This window comes from Lytechinus pictus, chromosome 11 (assembly GCF_037042905.1).
Source record: "Lytechinus pictus isolate F3 Inbred chromosome 11, Lp3.0, whole genome shotgun sequence".
In the NCBI taxonomy this organism is placed as follows: domain Eukaryota; kingdom Metazoa; phylum Echinodermata; class Echinoidea; order Temnopleuroida; family Toxopneustidae; genus Lytechinus; species Lytechinus pictus.
The window spans coordinates 27953141-27970497 of NC_087255.1; the positions used below are offsets into that span (position 1 = coordinate 27953141).

Here is a 17357-nt window from a genome sequence, read left to right on the forward strand (position 1 = left end):
TTTAATCATATAAAATATAATTTTCTCCTCATTGTCAAGTGAAACAAAGATTAATTTCTCCCTGAACATGTGGAATTAGCATTGTTTTAATACTATATGGTTCAGTCAAGTTGGTCCTTATTGTCAAATCTGTAAAAATTAAATATTTTATCATTCAAACAATAAAGAACAAAAGAAATAGTGAGGGGCATTATCGACTGTCTCATTTGCATGTCACTGTGTTGTGCATTTAACTGTTTTGTGAAAAATAAGCGAAACTATAAAATGTCATAACTTTCTTATTTTACATCCAATTTTGATGAAATTTTCGTTTTGCTAGTTTGATTTTTCTCTCTTTATTGAAGTCAACATTTTTCTGGGGTGGACTTGACCTTCAAATAAAAATAAGGATGGCCATTTGATCTATATTGCAAAGTAAGAATACTTGGAAGCATTAGTGTACGGTAATTCTGTCTTTTTTGGGGGGGAGGGCATAATATTGCTGCATGATGTTGCAAGGAGTAGCAGAAAATTTTAGTTGGTATATATGTGTAAGACTACAATCTCAAACTCTTGCATCAGAGAATGAATGGGAAAGTATTTCAGAAGTGTTTTTATTTTGAGATGGTGCTTTTCACAACATATGGCATAATTGGCTTTAATTTTAATAACAAATACATTTACAGGATACTTCAATGGAATCTCTGTAAAGTTTTCACCCGATGACAGTTTTGTGAAATGAGCAAAAAAAATGCATACAAAAATCATAATTTCTTCATTATTATTTATAACTTTATTCCATAGAAAAGGTCATAAGTCATATGGTGATATAAATGTACAGCATAAATATTTTACACCTTTTTTGTTCAAATATAAAAAAAGCTATATGCTAAAGCAAAGGACGAAGGAGGAAATCATTATAATTCAACAAATAAACATAACAACTTCTTCATTTTCATTTTGATTTACATGCCAAAAGACTAAGAATTTTTACACTTTCCTTTGATTCAGTAGGTAGGGGGAAGTATTCCAAAGCCATCATATTTATAATTGTACTGCACTTGACCCAGAAATTATAACTATAATTAAACATAACTTAGTCATTTATAGCAAAGCAAATGATCCAAGAAAACAGATATAAAATAATATGTACCATAAAACTTAAAAAGTGGATGCTTAAAAATTATTTAATGACTCAGGGACACTTTTTTGTGTGTAAATTGTGAATTTAGGGTCAGAAGTTCAGAACTAATAGGCCATCCTATAGAAGTTCTGGACATAAGATTGAACTGTGAAGGAACTGTCTCAAACTATTTGAAAAATGTCAATAATAACGTACCTCCTTTCATGCAGAAAAGCATGAGAGCAATAAATATTTGACCAGAATATCTCCTTTATAAGGTTTTTCATATTTTTCTTATAGGGTGCAATTGTCTGGGGTAAAATGAAGGTTTCAAAACAAGTTTACGCATACCTTCTTTGAAGATGATGCCCCCCCCCCCCATCATACCCCGGCGCCACTCCATGGGAATTAGAAGTGACATGGAGACCAAATGGTAATATGATATGGATTTGCTAGAGCAAATAAATTGATCAATTATTTTTATATTACCGCAAATTGACCATTGGAGAGTAGACATTTTTTCTGAAAACACACAAAAGGGCAGTTTGCTCATGTTTCAAGGTTAAGTTAAGGTCATGAATAAAGAAAAAATCTCGCACTGGGATGGGATTTATTGACCCTCTAATGACTATCCAAATTTTGCAGAAACTGTTATCTCACTTAGTCTTCTTCAAGACATCTTTGTAAAGAAAATCATTTAATGATGTAACTTGAAGCCTATTTCATAAGTGTAAGACATGAATGTTAGTAATAATTAGGCTAGTCTTAATCCCTGTCAACTGAAAATGTTTTAAATGGTTTACTAACACTATCGACTGATTTACTTCTTGCGGTTGTTTCAAGGTCATTCAATGTTCTGACTTTGCCTTAGTTTCAAGCCTCTACCATCTATTTTGCACGCGCAAATCCCTACTTGTGAAAAGTGTTCTACATTAAAGGTAAATAAGTTGAATCAAAGTTATATACTAAGATTTCCTACATTGTAACTATGTACAATTTGGAACTTGAAATAGACTTGTCACTGGACCCACTTGTTGATTCATGTGTTAATCAGGGTTTGTGCCTGCAGACTATTAGACTACCTATCATAAAGGATTCTCTTGTAGCATATGCAGAGGAGTAATTGAAGCGAGAGCTACTGATCCTGGAGTATTCATCCTAAAGATGTCAACATCAAAGGCACATACATTAGCGGCTGTAACATCTTCAGTGGTCTATACCAAGTGTCAACTCCACACATAGAGCAGCAGAGTCTCCAACTGAGGAGGTGTCTCCGATATAGCTCCTTTCATCAAGGTATTGCCTTCTTGTTTCTCCTGTCTTTCAACACAGTCCAAATGGATAGATATCACAATGTTTTCCACGAAGTGCAACCGATCACTTTGTGTATTGTTCTATTGCAGACTGTATTCCAGGCCTTATCATGATGTTCGTGACCAAAGCGTCATGATCCAAAGAATCTATTGAATAAAAATATAAATGAAGATAATCAGAGGGATACTAGATATTTTTTACTCAATAAGAGCCTTTCCTCTTTGACGGAAATTTTGTTTATCAAATGAAAAACATATATGATCCACGTATCTCATAAGTTCTGTAATTCTTGGTCTTTTTTTCACCCACTCTCTTTCTTCTTCTTTCCACTGAGCCTGTCATTCTGTCTCTCTATCCGTCTCTCTCTGTCTGTAGATAGTGTAGCTAGCTTAATATCGGTCTGAATTCTCATAAATGTACCTCCCAATTTGCCCGTCTAGATCAAGCCCTTCTGTCTCTGACTCTGTCTCGATACATCCCTATCTGTCTGTCTACCTGTATCCCTGCTTCTGTCTGTCTTTCTCTCTCGCCCCCCGCCCATCTCTCCCTTTCTCCTTCTCCTATATTCTCTCTTTCTGTCAACCTTTCTTTATCTGTCCATCTGCATACTCCCTCTCCACAAACTCCATAAATTGCCATTAATTTATGGTTCACAAGGGTTATAATATTTTACGAGCATGCACAAAATAACATGTTTTTTTTATATGTTTAACCCACAGTTTAAATCAAGTAACATTTTTGACAACCCATGCCAATGTGAATGCTCCTTTCAATACTTGATAACTATGCATAAGTCAACCTCACAAGTCAAAAATAAAAATAAAAATGTGTTCATTATCCATCTGTGTATTAATATGAGGCATGTTCAGCTGCACTATAATACAGGGAAATAGTTGATGTCTGTATGTGTGTGTGTGAGGGGGGTGGGGGTGTTAGAATTCAGAAGGATCAACATGTAAGAGAGTTTTCGCAACCACGATATGGCCGCACTCTACAACGTACCAATTACTATGAAAAGTGAAAGTCAAATCAAATGGAGAGCTGAGAGGCTTTTTTGAAAGTTGGAATGAGACAACGGATCGTCCGACGATTTTGACCAGACGAACAATTGCAAATATGTCATTGTCCAGAGTCACAAGACTATATTGCTGTCCGGGTCCACCAACTTTCGACAAAAGCCTCTCAGCTCACCATTGTGATTTGACTTGCATTATCAAAGAATCTGGTGCATTTTAGCATGGACCTATTCGTAATAGGTCCATGATTTTAGAGAGCGGCCGCGGTGTGATTGCTAAAACTCTATTGTCAAGGCAAGGTCGACATGTTATCATGTATAGGCAGTACTTACACCAACATGAGAAACATTATCAATATGTTCCATAAAGCAATGAATATCCTGAAGTATCTCAGATTCAGAAGAAATTCACGAACTTTATCACCTGCAAATAACAAAAAGGAGATTTAAAAAAAAAACAGAAATCCTGACCAAAAATCTAATTATATCCCATTTTTATACCAGAAATTCTCACATTCAAATAGCTAGAACCAAAGGAATCACTAAGGCATTTCCTAAAATCTAACTTCTATAATTCCCACATAACCATTAGAAAATTAAAACCCTAGAAGGTATGTAAATTGTGATTTTTATTACAGAAATCATTATCAGGGAGGCGCGATAGCTCAGTCGGTAGAGCGGGGGATTCGTATTCCGGTGACCCGGGTTCGATTCCCACTTGGTGCGCTAGTGCCCTTTGGTAAGGCATTAATCCTCATTACCAGGTCCTTCGGAGAGGACCTTAAGCCGTCGGTCCTCTGGTTGCTTGCTTACAAGCATTCATGCTTTCTTAGCAATCAGGTAAAAATCCCCACCAATCACCAATATCAGGACTATTCTGAAGATATGCCCTCTACTTACTGCATTCATAAATTGAAGACTTATTATTTGGAAACTACACAAAAGAAATGTATGCTTCCATCTTGTGAAAGCTTGTATTAAGTGTTTGTAATTCTAAAGTCTAGTCTCAATTCATTGTCAGATAATCACAAAACCCATGGAACGATGCTACAAGAAAAATGTGACATGACCTAAAATCTGAATAAAATTTAATAAAATTTACAACTGATGCTTTTAATATTTCATTTTAAAATATTGGCCAGCATGGACAACAATGACCAACTTCAAATATCCAGAAACGTAAAAGTAAATGCAAAGTTAAAGAAAATAAAAGTTATTAACAATGAACAATTGAACATCTGTTAATAGATTGCTCGCATACACAAGATTTCTGGAATGATTTTCTATGAAGGTGGCATACCAAATTTAAGGAAGAAATTATTCAAGTAAAGGATGAAGAGATTTTATTTGGAATTAAAAGCAAACAACATGTGTTATTGAATCATTGCATTATTGTAGCAAAGAAAATTTATATCTATGTAGACATATTAAAACTCTGCCATCTTTTGACTTCATTATTACGAAGTTAACATGTATACCAAACAAAAAAATGTATTGCATATAGGGACACCACTATGCATAGGTTTGCTAAAAAAATTAATATATTAGATTTGGGGTAATTTAGACAAAGAAACCTGTATTGCTTTGAAGTAGTGCTGTGTTATCTTTCTTTTCTGTTTTGTTGTTGTTGTTTTATGTAATTTTTATCAAAAAAGGTAACTTATACATATTCATGCTAGACTTGATTATGAAAGAATGTGTTACTCTGTATAAATTATGTATGAGATGGTTTTACCAAATGAAAATTTTTTGTTGTTGTAATTATACATATATATATATATCCAGAAACTATCATTAACTCTTTAAGAATGAATTATAGACAGGCTCAGCTATTAGGATAAAGTGGTGAGGGAGGGGGGGGGGGGGGTGGAAGCATTCCTTAATGATTTGCACTCAAGTAAAAACTTGTAAAATGAATGAAAAATAATAAAAACACACACCTGTTGTTGGTTCTCCAATATTGTCATCAAAGCCAACTTTGTCACCTCTCTTTTTACTGAAAAATAAATATATTTCATCTTTATTCACACATTTAAAAATGGCACATTCACATACAATGAAATAGAAAGAAAAATGAAAAAAAAAGTAATGAATCTCAAATAAAAATATTCAGAACAAAGCTGATTCTCATTTTATGGTTGGCTCAATATCAATTAATGCAAAGCCCTAAAATTCTTACATCAGAAAAAAACTGTGTTCATTTTATTACAGAGTATCTTTGTTAAATGAATTAAAAAAAAGATGGAAAATGATATATAAAATCCTTAAATCTGCCATTCAAGGCCACATTTTTATCAAATAAATAAAATCTTTATCAATATATTGTACTGATTCTGATAAACTGAAAAGGGAAATCAATTCAATTCAATTTATTTATTTATAAATCACCACAGTTAAATTTTTAATTATTAAATACTATTTCCACAGACAGTCACCACCCCAAAACCAAATCAAATAATGATATGTACATGTATAATATCTGTGTAAATTTACTATTACTGGAAAACTATTTAGAAAGTGACAATAAATTTAAGCTTTTTCCCTTTTCTTTAATTCTTTTTTCCCTTTGTGTTCTTGGTCATGAAACTCACCCCCCCCCCCATATGTACATGAGTGCGATGGTGCTATGTGCTATTGAAGCTGTTATTATCTTTATTATTATTTATCTTTAATATTATTACAGGCCTTAAGAGGGTAATAGTCTAACTTACAACTTGAAGTTCAACACTGCTCCAGCATTTATCATTAGAGTCCTGAAAATGAAAAATAAAATTAAGAAAAACAATGATTTACTGCCTAATTAGGGAGAGGAATAAGATGAAGAGTTACTCACATTATGAGTTACATGTATGTCAAAACAAATGTCAGTCTTTTCAGCACAATTCCACCAAGTACCAAGATAATACTCCTTTTTCATACTATAGTTGCAAGAATTCACAAAACCAAGCTATAAATAATCACTAACGACCAATAATCCATTCAAACTTTAGTCATAACAACCAACATATCAATTATCATAGATCTAAAAGCTAGATTTTTTCATAACCAGCTGTAATAATTCATCGCGGCATGAAGTTTTAAACGCTCAAAGAATTTTTGAATTGTTAACTCTTTTGACAAGCTTTAGCTTAGGCTAGACCGAAAAATCAGTCTATGTTGGTCAGAATATGCTCTGTTGAGACTTTGTCTGGCTTCACGGTATCCTCTCCCTCCATAGACCGAAGTATACCATACGCACCACAGTGGCAGTAGTAGACATGCAATGATGCATGAACATGATTGCCTGGCGCGTATATCGGTATGTTCCAGCTACATTAGAAACATGATGACAAACGATTGCCGAACCTGACATCGACTCTTTGGAATCAAAATTTGGGATATTGCATCACATATTTTGAGAAACTGTGGTCAGCTGACTGTATTCTTAAAATGTTAAGTTTTATCTGGCACTTTGTTTCTCCCATTGAAAGTGAGATTCAAATAGAAATCAAAAGAGGGTGTGGTAGCGCACCCTTTCCCCCATAGGCATAGATGCTGTACATGTAGCATGTATTTAAGCATTGAGCAAACCACCACCAATATTCCGTCTATGTAGGACTAGGAGGACTAAAACTAGCTTTACACTTACTTTGAGCAAATTTTCCTGAATTTGGGACCAAAAAGTAATATTTAAAAAATAATAAATCCAGTTGGATTCAATATCGATGATATAAAATCACAAGAGAAATCTATAAGCTGTGCTATAGGCTAGCCGTAGGCATAGACTGTAGCGAAATTGACAAATTAAAATTTAATGGAAACAAACCAACACGCAACACATTTATTTGCATTTTGTGCACAACAACACAAATCATTCCTTTACACAAAAAAATCGTTAAGAAAATGAAATTACGGTCTTGATCAGCATTATAAATCAGAAAAAACCCAGAAAAGTATACTACTAGGCCACCCAAGGGTTCATTACATGCCGCCGCGCACAGAAAATTCAAGCCATAGAAGTCGTGTGTTGTGGACCCAAGAAATGAGATCCCAGCACGCGCGACCCACTAGTTAGAAATCCACTGCCAAACGCGGTTCGTGGTGCGAGGTTAGTATACTAATACTAACCTCGCAATACGTGTGAGTGACTACTAGGCCTACTACTACTAGTACTGTATACAGCCATCAGTTGTTTATAAATCAAGATGGATACAAAACATCATAAACATTGAAATGTAAAAAGCCCTAGCTAGTTAAGAATCATGAGAATAATTTAATTAAACTTAGGCCAAAATATTCATGAACATGGATGTGATTGTGAACGTGAATCACTTTTCTGACTGGCACTTTAAATTTAGATTATTAGAACGATCTACGTTTATGTATGTAGCCTAGGGTAACGCGCCCGGTATTCGGTCACTTAAGGGGAAATCGCCGGTAAAATAAATACCTACCTCATTTATTTGTAAATCCACCGACCAGGAGAAAGAAAAAATTGTCCTCTTTCAGATTATTGAACTCATTTAGAATATTGAATATTGTTGAACAAAATATTGCCGATAGACCGAGGTGGTGTTTTCCGCCCAGTATTCGGTCACGCCGCCCAAAATTCGGTCGCGCGAAAACGCGCGATTTATCTGATGTTAACTATTCGAATTTCTCTTATGCTTACTGTTTTTTATTCCTTTTATGTGATCTCCACATCTTAATTATACATTTCTAGTGTTTATTTTTTAATAATAGCAACAATAAAACCTAATTAGTCCACTAGAAATAACAGAACAGGTGGAAGAATTGAGACTGAACGGTATTGTTTGAAATTTCGCCATGTGATGGCGTAAACTGAATATATATGTTTCATTATTCATTCTATGAAAATACATGTTTAATAATTAACTTTTGTATTTTTTCTTCCCTCTTTTACAGGCAAAACTCCTTTTGTATTATTTTACTTTGTTTATGATTTATAATTTCCTACTTTCAATCACTTGTTTTGCTTTGCGACGTTACATTTCATGTTATTTTTTTCTGTTTTGTTTTGGTATTTATATTATAATCACAACTTGCATGGTTTCTTACCTGTTTGCCGTTTTCATATTCCTATGCATGCCTCGGATGCATGCTCGTTTGTTTGGGGGTTTTGTGTTCTTATATTTTGTTTATGAATTTCAATTTCCTACTTTCAATCACTTGTTTTGCTTTTCGATGTTATGTTTATGTTGTTTTTGTGTTTTGTTTTGGTAACATTCCAACTTGCATGGTTTCATACCCGTTTGCCGTTTTCATTTTCAGATGCATGCTCGCTTGTTTGGGGTTCTGTTTTTGTTTGAGGGAGTCTTTAATTATTTTGGTCTGTTTATTATTATTATTATTATTATTATTATTATTTTGCTTATTTGGTAATTCAGTACAGTGGGGAATCCAAGCGGGGAGCAAGGTCCGTGTACCCGTAATTCCCGTTTCTTTTTACATGATAAAAGTGTCAAATTAAGGGGGCTCATCCCTGGATCCGCTACTGAGTAGAATTTATTATTTTGGAGATTTTACTTAATGTTCATAATTTTCTAAAATCATATTTTTAATCTGCCATCCCGATAGTCCTGATAGTCATTCATGAAAATCTATCAAATAACTTGGTTTTTGTTTTTAGTCGCTCCAGTCAATCACCAAAAGATAATCAGCCACACAACCTATGTCAAATAGTAGATCAACACTAGCTCATTCAAACTATGGGCATCGGAGAAGAGGATTATCTTTTGTATTTTTTAGGGGGTGGATGCAACAATAGAGGTCCCCAATGAATATTAATCCTCTGCTCTGCTGACCATATCAATCCCCTCTCGTTAAGATTATATAAATTTTCAATCACTCAGAATTTTTAATACAACAATCCAAAACGGAATCAACCAGAAAATGGCGCAGCATCATCGTTTCAGTCAATTTCATTACAGACAAAGAGTCAAATGGGCAACATGTTATTGAAACTTCACGTCTTTGCAGTCAAGATGTTGTTTATTTTTTTCAGTCTATGAAATGAATGGCAAGGTGAATGTAGAATTAATACAAATGGCAAATAAGTTTCATACTCTTGTCTTTCATAAATGGAAAGAAATCAATAAATCAAATACTCTGTAACAAAATTTACTGTTTGGCCATCTACGTACAATACATAAAATTTATATAAAATCAAGAATGATATGAATACAAACAATAGAATGTAAAAATAATTCTTGTACTGCAAAATAATTAGTACCAGGGCGTAACAACTGCGTAGAATATATATTTTCTTTGTAATTTCTTGGATTTTATATTAGTTTATTTTTTACAATAAAATTAATGGCTCAATGATACTTATAAATCTACGTCGGCCTCCGATATAGGGAAAGCGAAGAGGAAATTTGGATTTCATATCATTCCTTTGATAACTCAAACAAAGTTTTAGGGAACATTGTGATATAAGAGGTCATTGAAGACTATCTTTAATTCACTCAATGCTAAATCTTTCTTGAATACAAGTGTGGTACGCCTTCTTGATGAAATAATTTGAATGAAGATAATGTACATAAATTAATTTCATCATAATGGCCTTAATCTATTATTCTTACACTATCCTTTTCATAATTATGCTCATTGTTTTATTGCAACTTCCTTCAATATCATAATTTACTGGTTCCATATTAAAACGCAAAACTACTGCCCTCACTATTGTCATTTCCTTTACTACATCAATGGTCCTTTAAATCCCCCAAAAATGAACGAGAAAAATTAAAAGGGAAAGAAAGACAAAATAACGACGAGACCGACAATTCATTTTGAATCATCTGCTGAAACTCTAGTCTCTTCACCCCGAATTTTGCCATCCGCTGTTCCCATGCCGCCAAATTTGCTTTCATAGCAACGGACAGGTAAGGGCTGGAACCATGCCGCGATTTTACTGGTGTCTTCCCATCGATCTGTGGAGAAACTGGTAAGGAAAAATTTTAGAACATTTGAATTACACAGCATGATGGAAATTACCGATTGATATAATAGTTTAAGTTCAGAGTATGGTTAAGTAAATAAAAAGATGTAGACCTACTTTATCCCTATGCGTTGATTTAGGTATCCCATATAATAAAGACGCCCTCCTTTTTGACATCTTGTCTACCATCCAATACCGAGTTGTCAACCTGCTGTTTGATATACTGTTAGTAAAGGTTTTGATATCTGTTTGAAAAGTCATTCAAAGTATGAACTCAAAGAATTTAAAATTAATATTAGACGAAAGGAACATTTTATTAATTCTATAAATCACTTTAGGCCTAACTCGGGCAACTGAATTCCAATTGAATTCACAACAGTAACTGATAATTCTAACCGAATTCGTCAACATTGTCATCCACTTTCGATTGATGTTATTAGCAATGATGACAATATTAAAAGGCCCCTTGTTTTAAATTAAAACGACCAAAAAAATTAGCCGCAGACCTCTGATATGTGAGGGACGGGCAAAATTGAGGGGCAATTTTCCAGCCTTTGATCTAGCAATGATGTCTTTTAAAATAACACTCGTGGAAGAGCCTTTTTAATTTTTTTTTCTTGGGGGGTCCATCATCCCTGGAACCGGATGTATTATTCAAATTAATAATAATATTGAAAATAACTATGATAACATTAAAAAAATAACACGGTTTAACTATTGAGGTTGAGTTTGACTATTGAGGCCAAAAAGGAAATCACTAAGACTTAATCTCAATCACGTTAAAGGCAATATCAAAATGAGCCCTGGTCAAATTCGCCAACTTCGTCACCATCGTCATTCACCCGCTCATATTGCATTTTCACAGGCAATAAACATCTTTGTTCTAAGATTTTTATTAATAAAAATAATTGTAGGTATATCCTTAACTTATTTAGGCCTAACGTAGGCATATCATTTGCCCTATCATTTGAGAAAGATGTAGACTTCAACTCAATCACGCAAAGGCAATCAAAATGAGCCTTGGTCAAATTTACCAACTTCGTCACCATCGTCATTCACCTGCTCAAATTGCATTTTCATAGGCAATAAACATCTTTGATTTAAGATTTTTATTCATGAAAAATAATTTTAGATATATTCTAAACTTATTTAGGCCTAACAGAACAAAAAATGGATTAAGATAAGCGTTTCACTTGCGAGGAGCAACGTATCTGCACGCTCTTCCCTCCTCACAAACACACCGGCAAAACACTCAATGTTGCGCGACCGAATTCTGGTCGAGCGCCCTCTCACTATAGGGGCAATGTATAAGCCCTCGCTACTCATCAGTTTCACTGCTAGTTGCATATTCGCTGCGACTGGGTGAACACACAAGTCTTCCCCTTCACACTCGTACCAAATTCACTACACCTACACACAAAGTCATGACGTCACAAGAGTTTACATGAGGCTGCGTCCGCTTAACTCAATAGCTAAGAAACCCGGAAGTAAACAAAACCCCCCCGACGCGGTCAATTTTAAGGTTAGTTTTTGGCTGTGTGCTTGTCTTAATCGACATTTTTTTTGAGGTGGGCTGGAAGTGCTGGTTTCTTGCATGATATGCCAAAGTTTTCTGGCTCATGCATTATTTTTTTTTTTTCAACAGCTGTTGAAACAGCTGTCTGACCGAATTCTGGGAGGTGACCGAATACCGGGCGCGTTACCCTATATGTACTGGATATCCTAGTGACACAATACATCAAATGCTGAAAGAATGCTCAAGAGCATAATGCCTGAATGATGCAGATGAAGAAAAAAAGAACAAGAGGAAGATAAGGGATTGTAGGGAAAAATGGAAAGATTGATAGTCAGTCTAGATCTAGGCCCTACACAATTTTCAGTGAATGGGACCGAAGAATATAATTTAAATTTTAGCATTGAATTGATTGCTATTTTGAAACACTTGACAAAGAATTGAGCAACATTAGATCATTCATGCCATAAGTACTCACCCGAATATAAGAATATTTGAGATCATAGTGTATTTTGTAGTATCAGAATTGGTGGAAAAGAGGTATTTATGTCACAAAATTTTAGTTCAGCTCTCTGACTCCGTTGACGTTTTCATTTATTCTGCCACGTATCGTACCAGTAGAGGGCGTCTACCAAAAATCTCAGCTCCAGAGCTACCTGAATGGTACTACCTGAATAGGGGATCCTATTATGCCTCCCCCTCCCCTCGTCCCCCTAGATGAATAAGGGCCTATATGCATTTTTAAAATACCATTATCTAGTATTCATGTTGTTTACTTACTATAGAAAAGTTTTTTAAATTGATATCTACAGGACTGACAGATTGTGGACAAATGACATTACTTCTTCGGTTCATAATTTTTTTAGCAATCCGGTGTGCAGTCATCATCATATCTGAATTTATTGCTTTTAAAAGTTTTGCATTATTAAGCCACTAAGTCCTAGTGATAACAAAATTAATAAATACATGATACATGTACATTCACAACAAAATTGAAATATCAACCTAGTGTATTACAGAACCTTAAAACAATAATAAATAAGGGAATTTGTGAACAATATCAAAATAGTATGGAAGAATGATTTAGCCCTGAACTTGCGAAAAATCGTTCCGAAAGTCTACAAAACCATTCTAAATAATAAAGAGGAATGAATGTATAGCAATATAAAACATAATTGAAAAATTGTTTAACCATAGAAATAAAGAGAGGTAACTCATGTAAAGCTGATGTTTTGCCTCTACTGTGGCCTCTTCAACTATGCACTTTGGCCAGTATACTGTCTAACATGTAGGCCTATATCATGATGTGAGCGAAAGTACTTACTTCTTGATTATAAAAAAAAACATACCTATTCAATCATCAGTATGGAAAAGACATGGGATGTTATCAAAGATTTTGTTTTCAAATTACATTTCCAGAAGAAAACAGCACGTCTGTACACAGTCCTTTTATAATAATAAAACCTTAGGAATCTTTTAAAGAATGGTGTTCCCCAATGTTCAATAATAGTTTAGGCTCACTTTTATTCGTAATTATTATGATGCATTGGAAAGAAATGATATAAGTTTTCTCTATGATATATTTTAAAATATATTTTTATTATTTTTTCGTGACGGGGGGGGGGGGGGGAGGGGTAGTCTCTCCCACATACGCTGCTTTACAAATTTGATGGGGCTCCCTCCAATCGCACCCATGCATCCTCTTACTTATCTCACCCTGCATATTAATACTTATTAGAAGTCGTTGAGTCTAGAATAATCACTGCTTCCAATCAATCGGTTATTATTATCTCATATAGTGAAAAATGACAAAATCAAGCCAATGAATCAAGCAATGCAGTTCCAACAAAGTTTATTTCCCAAGTATTATAATACCGGTACTCAGAAGTAATCTTTCTTGGAACTGCAATGCATTACCCCTTTGTCTCTTTTGTCTTAACTGTATCCAACACGCGCAATGTAATATTATATTATATTATATTATATATAATATATATATTATATATATACATGTGTATATATAATTATATATATAATTATATTTATTAAGGGAGGGAAGATTTCATCTATGCAAATCATTTTTGCTGTTTCACAAAGAAAGAAAAAAACAGAACTATAGTGTCCCTCATTATGAAACTTATCTGGAATTGATAACCCTACATAATGACAGTGATTTATCAACCGGAATAAAATTTTAAAAATTCTGATTATGTGATATATAGTGCTTTTAATGGCCTACTGGTAATATGTTCTTTGTCTAATTTGTGAACAATGTTAACAGTATAATTATCATTGATGTTTTTTTATACAATTATAATGACAATGATTTGTATCGCAAATATTTGTTATAATGTATAAAAATGATTTGTATCAATATTCATGTCATTTCTGTTGGAAATAAAATCTGAATCTCAATTTAAGGAGCTTCAAACAAGCTCCTTGATTTTACCCAGCAAACACGCATGCTCCCTTACCACTCAATACTGGGTCATATTACTCATTCCTTTGTATAGTTTATACATATATATATATATATATATATATATATATATAGGAAAAATAAACCAGAAAATAAAACCAACTCCAGTCATAGATGGCTGGCGACCCACCAACAGGTTGAGGGGTAGAGTCACTGTATTTATCTGATATGAACAGGATACGGGGTCATTCCACAGATCACTTCCTGTTTCCCTCCTTTTTACACCAGAAAAAAGCAACCATACCACACATAATATGCATTTGTACACAGGGATCGGTTTCACGAAATCGTCCTAAGAAGCTCTTTTGACGGATCCCATTGAAGCTGATTTAGAGTTATCACGCGTTCCGGGATGTGGGCGCGAACTTTGAGCTCTGGTGGATTCGAGAAATCACGACCACTGAAATACAACTGAATGATGAGTAATAAAGAACTGTGTAGTTTAGAGTTCATGTATATAACTGTATCTATTTAGACATAAGGCGAGGAAGAGATAATCCCCCCTTATTTCAATAAATCTTATTGTTAAATGAAAATGTGTTTTCAATATGATGGCCCTGTTCTTCTAGGATGTCCAAAATGACGACAACGACGACCTCACTTAAAAAAGCTAATAAAGTATAGAGACGATACAGAATCTTATGAATTGTACATAAATTGCATTTTATTGTAGATATTCTGTAGTATAGGTGAATTCTCCGAACACTCCTGGCCTTTGACGTTTTATGAAAACATGAATAACAACAGCAGCAACAACAAATGGGTGGTTATTTCGAACAATTTCTTCATAGAAATATGAAATGAAGACGTCATGAAAGACAATATGGATTCTTATTTATTTTATTTCATGGAAAATGTATAACCAGTAATTTCCTTAACAATTCTGTAATCAGAGAACTTTACTAGTTTTGAGTCTTGGAAAAGAGAAGGTCACTTTACTCTGGTAATAAAAGTATGTTTATTTCCTCTGCCCGATCCGCCTTCTGAAATGGTTTCTCTGAACTTTCCATTGTTCAATTAAATTACACTCTAATGATTAATGTGCTTCATAGGTTACATTTTATCATGATGATCATTGTTTGTGTTATAATCCCCATTATTTCTGTAGACAGTTTTTATCCCTTCGCTCTTAGAGAAAAAGAGTGCAAATTTGAACCCATCTGTCCCGCTTTTGAAACCCTCGAGAAAGGGGGTTCCCCAAAAGGTTCATGTGCTCAAGAACCTTAAATGGTTTTATAAAGCACCTATAAGGTTCCAAAGTGGCTTTTTAAGGTACTTTAGAACCTTCAAGGGAACCTTTGAAGGTTCAAAATACGGGACAAGCATTGAAAATTCAAACTAAAAGAACGCTTTTTTATAAGAGTGTTGCACCAGCACTGACTATGAGTTATTTTCCGGGGTTATTTTGCTGACACAGCTGTAATTTTTTTTAATTAAAATTGATATAAAAAACGTATTTTGTAACTGTACTCATACTATAGGCCTACTTCTTGAGTGATCTGGGGAAGGGGGGGGGGGTGGGTATCACTCAATTCATGACCGGCTACGCACTGGCATCCAGAAACCCAGGTTCAGAAAAAATGTCGAAAAGTGCCCCGGTTCAGGCACTCGGGCATCGTCGAGATATTTTGGGAAAAGGGTTTTTTCCAGCGTTTTTCGTCCCCGGTCGCTTAGAGTATAGCATTTTCTCACCTTACATGCAATTCATGCTATTCAGATTTAGGGTTGATGATTTTGATTATGGAGGTTACGTCAATTAGGGATACATTTGTCGGACAAGGGTGGTATAGCAGACCAAGTTGAGATTTATCCCTCCCCCTATTAGCTTTCATGGGATATATTATGTCAAGGTATTCTATGATCATACTCTCTTAATAGTATTGTGTTTTTTTAAACCTACTGAAATTATAAAAACAGTTAATCTGCAGTATTTATTGTTGGTGGCAATTATTCAAAATTCACGAAATAAGAGGTCAGCTGGGTGCAACCAGTGTTGTCTAGCTTTATATCTTAAGTGGGTATACTGTCTTTCATCTTGCAGTACCTCTTTATTACTTTGAAATCACTTTGAAATCAGGGGGAAGGCCTTAATGTGGTCCAAGAGCTACCTAATAGACAGGTCTCAATTTGTGTCAGTCAACAACGTTGTTTCTTCTACTCTTCCTATTACATGTGGAGTACCACAGGGTAGTTTACTTGGTCCTCTTCTATTTATTACATATATTAATGACATTAAAAAGTTCAAATTTACTAACATTTGTATTGTTTGCTGACGATTCGAACATTTTCTTTTCTCATGATAACGTAAACCAACTTGTAAGAATTGTAAACTCAGAACTTATACATGTCACTGACTGGATTAAGGCGAATAAACTATCACTTAACTTACAAAAGACGAATTTTATGCTTTTTAGTAACAGAATAAATACAATACCTGATAACACAATTTTTGATAATACTGTTCTTGAAAATGTTTCAGAGGCCAGATTTTTGGGGGTTACTATTGATAATAAGCTATCATGGAAACCACACATCAATAATATATGCAAAACAATTTCAAGAAACATCGGAATTATCAACAAACTCAAATATTTTCTCCCATCTCACACTTTACTTACACTGTATCATACATTAATGTTACCTTACATTAATTCTGGCATTTTGGCATGGGGTTGTGCAATCCAAACACAATTACAAAGAATACTGTTGCTGCAGAAGAAGGCTCTTAGAATAACTTTTCAAACCCAATTCAGATCACACACAGATATACTATTCTTCCAAAATAATATTCTTAAAGTGAGTGATTTATATCTTTTCAAACTCGCCCAATTTATGTATAAACTAAACAAAGATGATCTCCCAACAATTTTTTCAAACATGTTCTGTAAAAACTCCTCTATACACGATTACCCAAAGAGACAACGTAATTGTTATCACCTACTCCCTACCCGTACTATATTAGCGAAAAACTCTTTTATCTATTTTGGACCTGTG

General features: G+C 34.3%; 1 protein-coding gene across 1 annotated transcript; it reads right to left on the bottom strand.

Moving 5' to 3' along the window:
- Nucleotides 1-746: 746 nt before the first annotated feature.
- LOC129271619 (small integral membrane protein 7-A-like) lies at nt 747-12517 on the bottom strand. The gene is made up of 5 exons (XM_054908920.2): nt 12363-12517; nt 6143-6184; nt 5372-5427; nt 3765-3855; nt 747-2562 (listed from the first exon to the last, which is right to left on the bottom strand). The coding sequence occupies exons 1-5, from the start codon at nt 12386-12388 to the stop codon at nt 2547-2549; spliced, it is 231 nt and encodes a 76-aa protein (XP_054764895.1). The 5' UTR covers nt 12389-12517; the 3' UTR covers nt 747-2546.
- Nucleotides 12518-17357: the final 4840 nt, after the last annotated feature.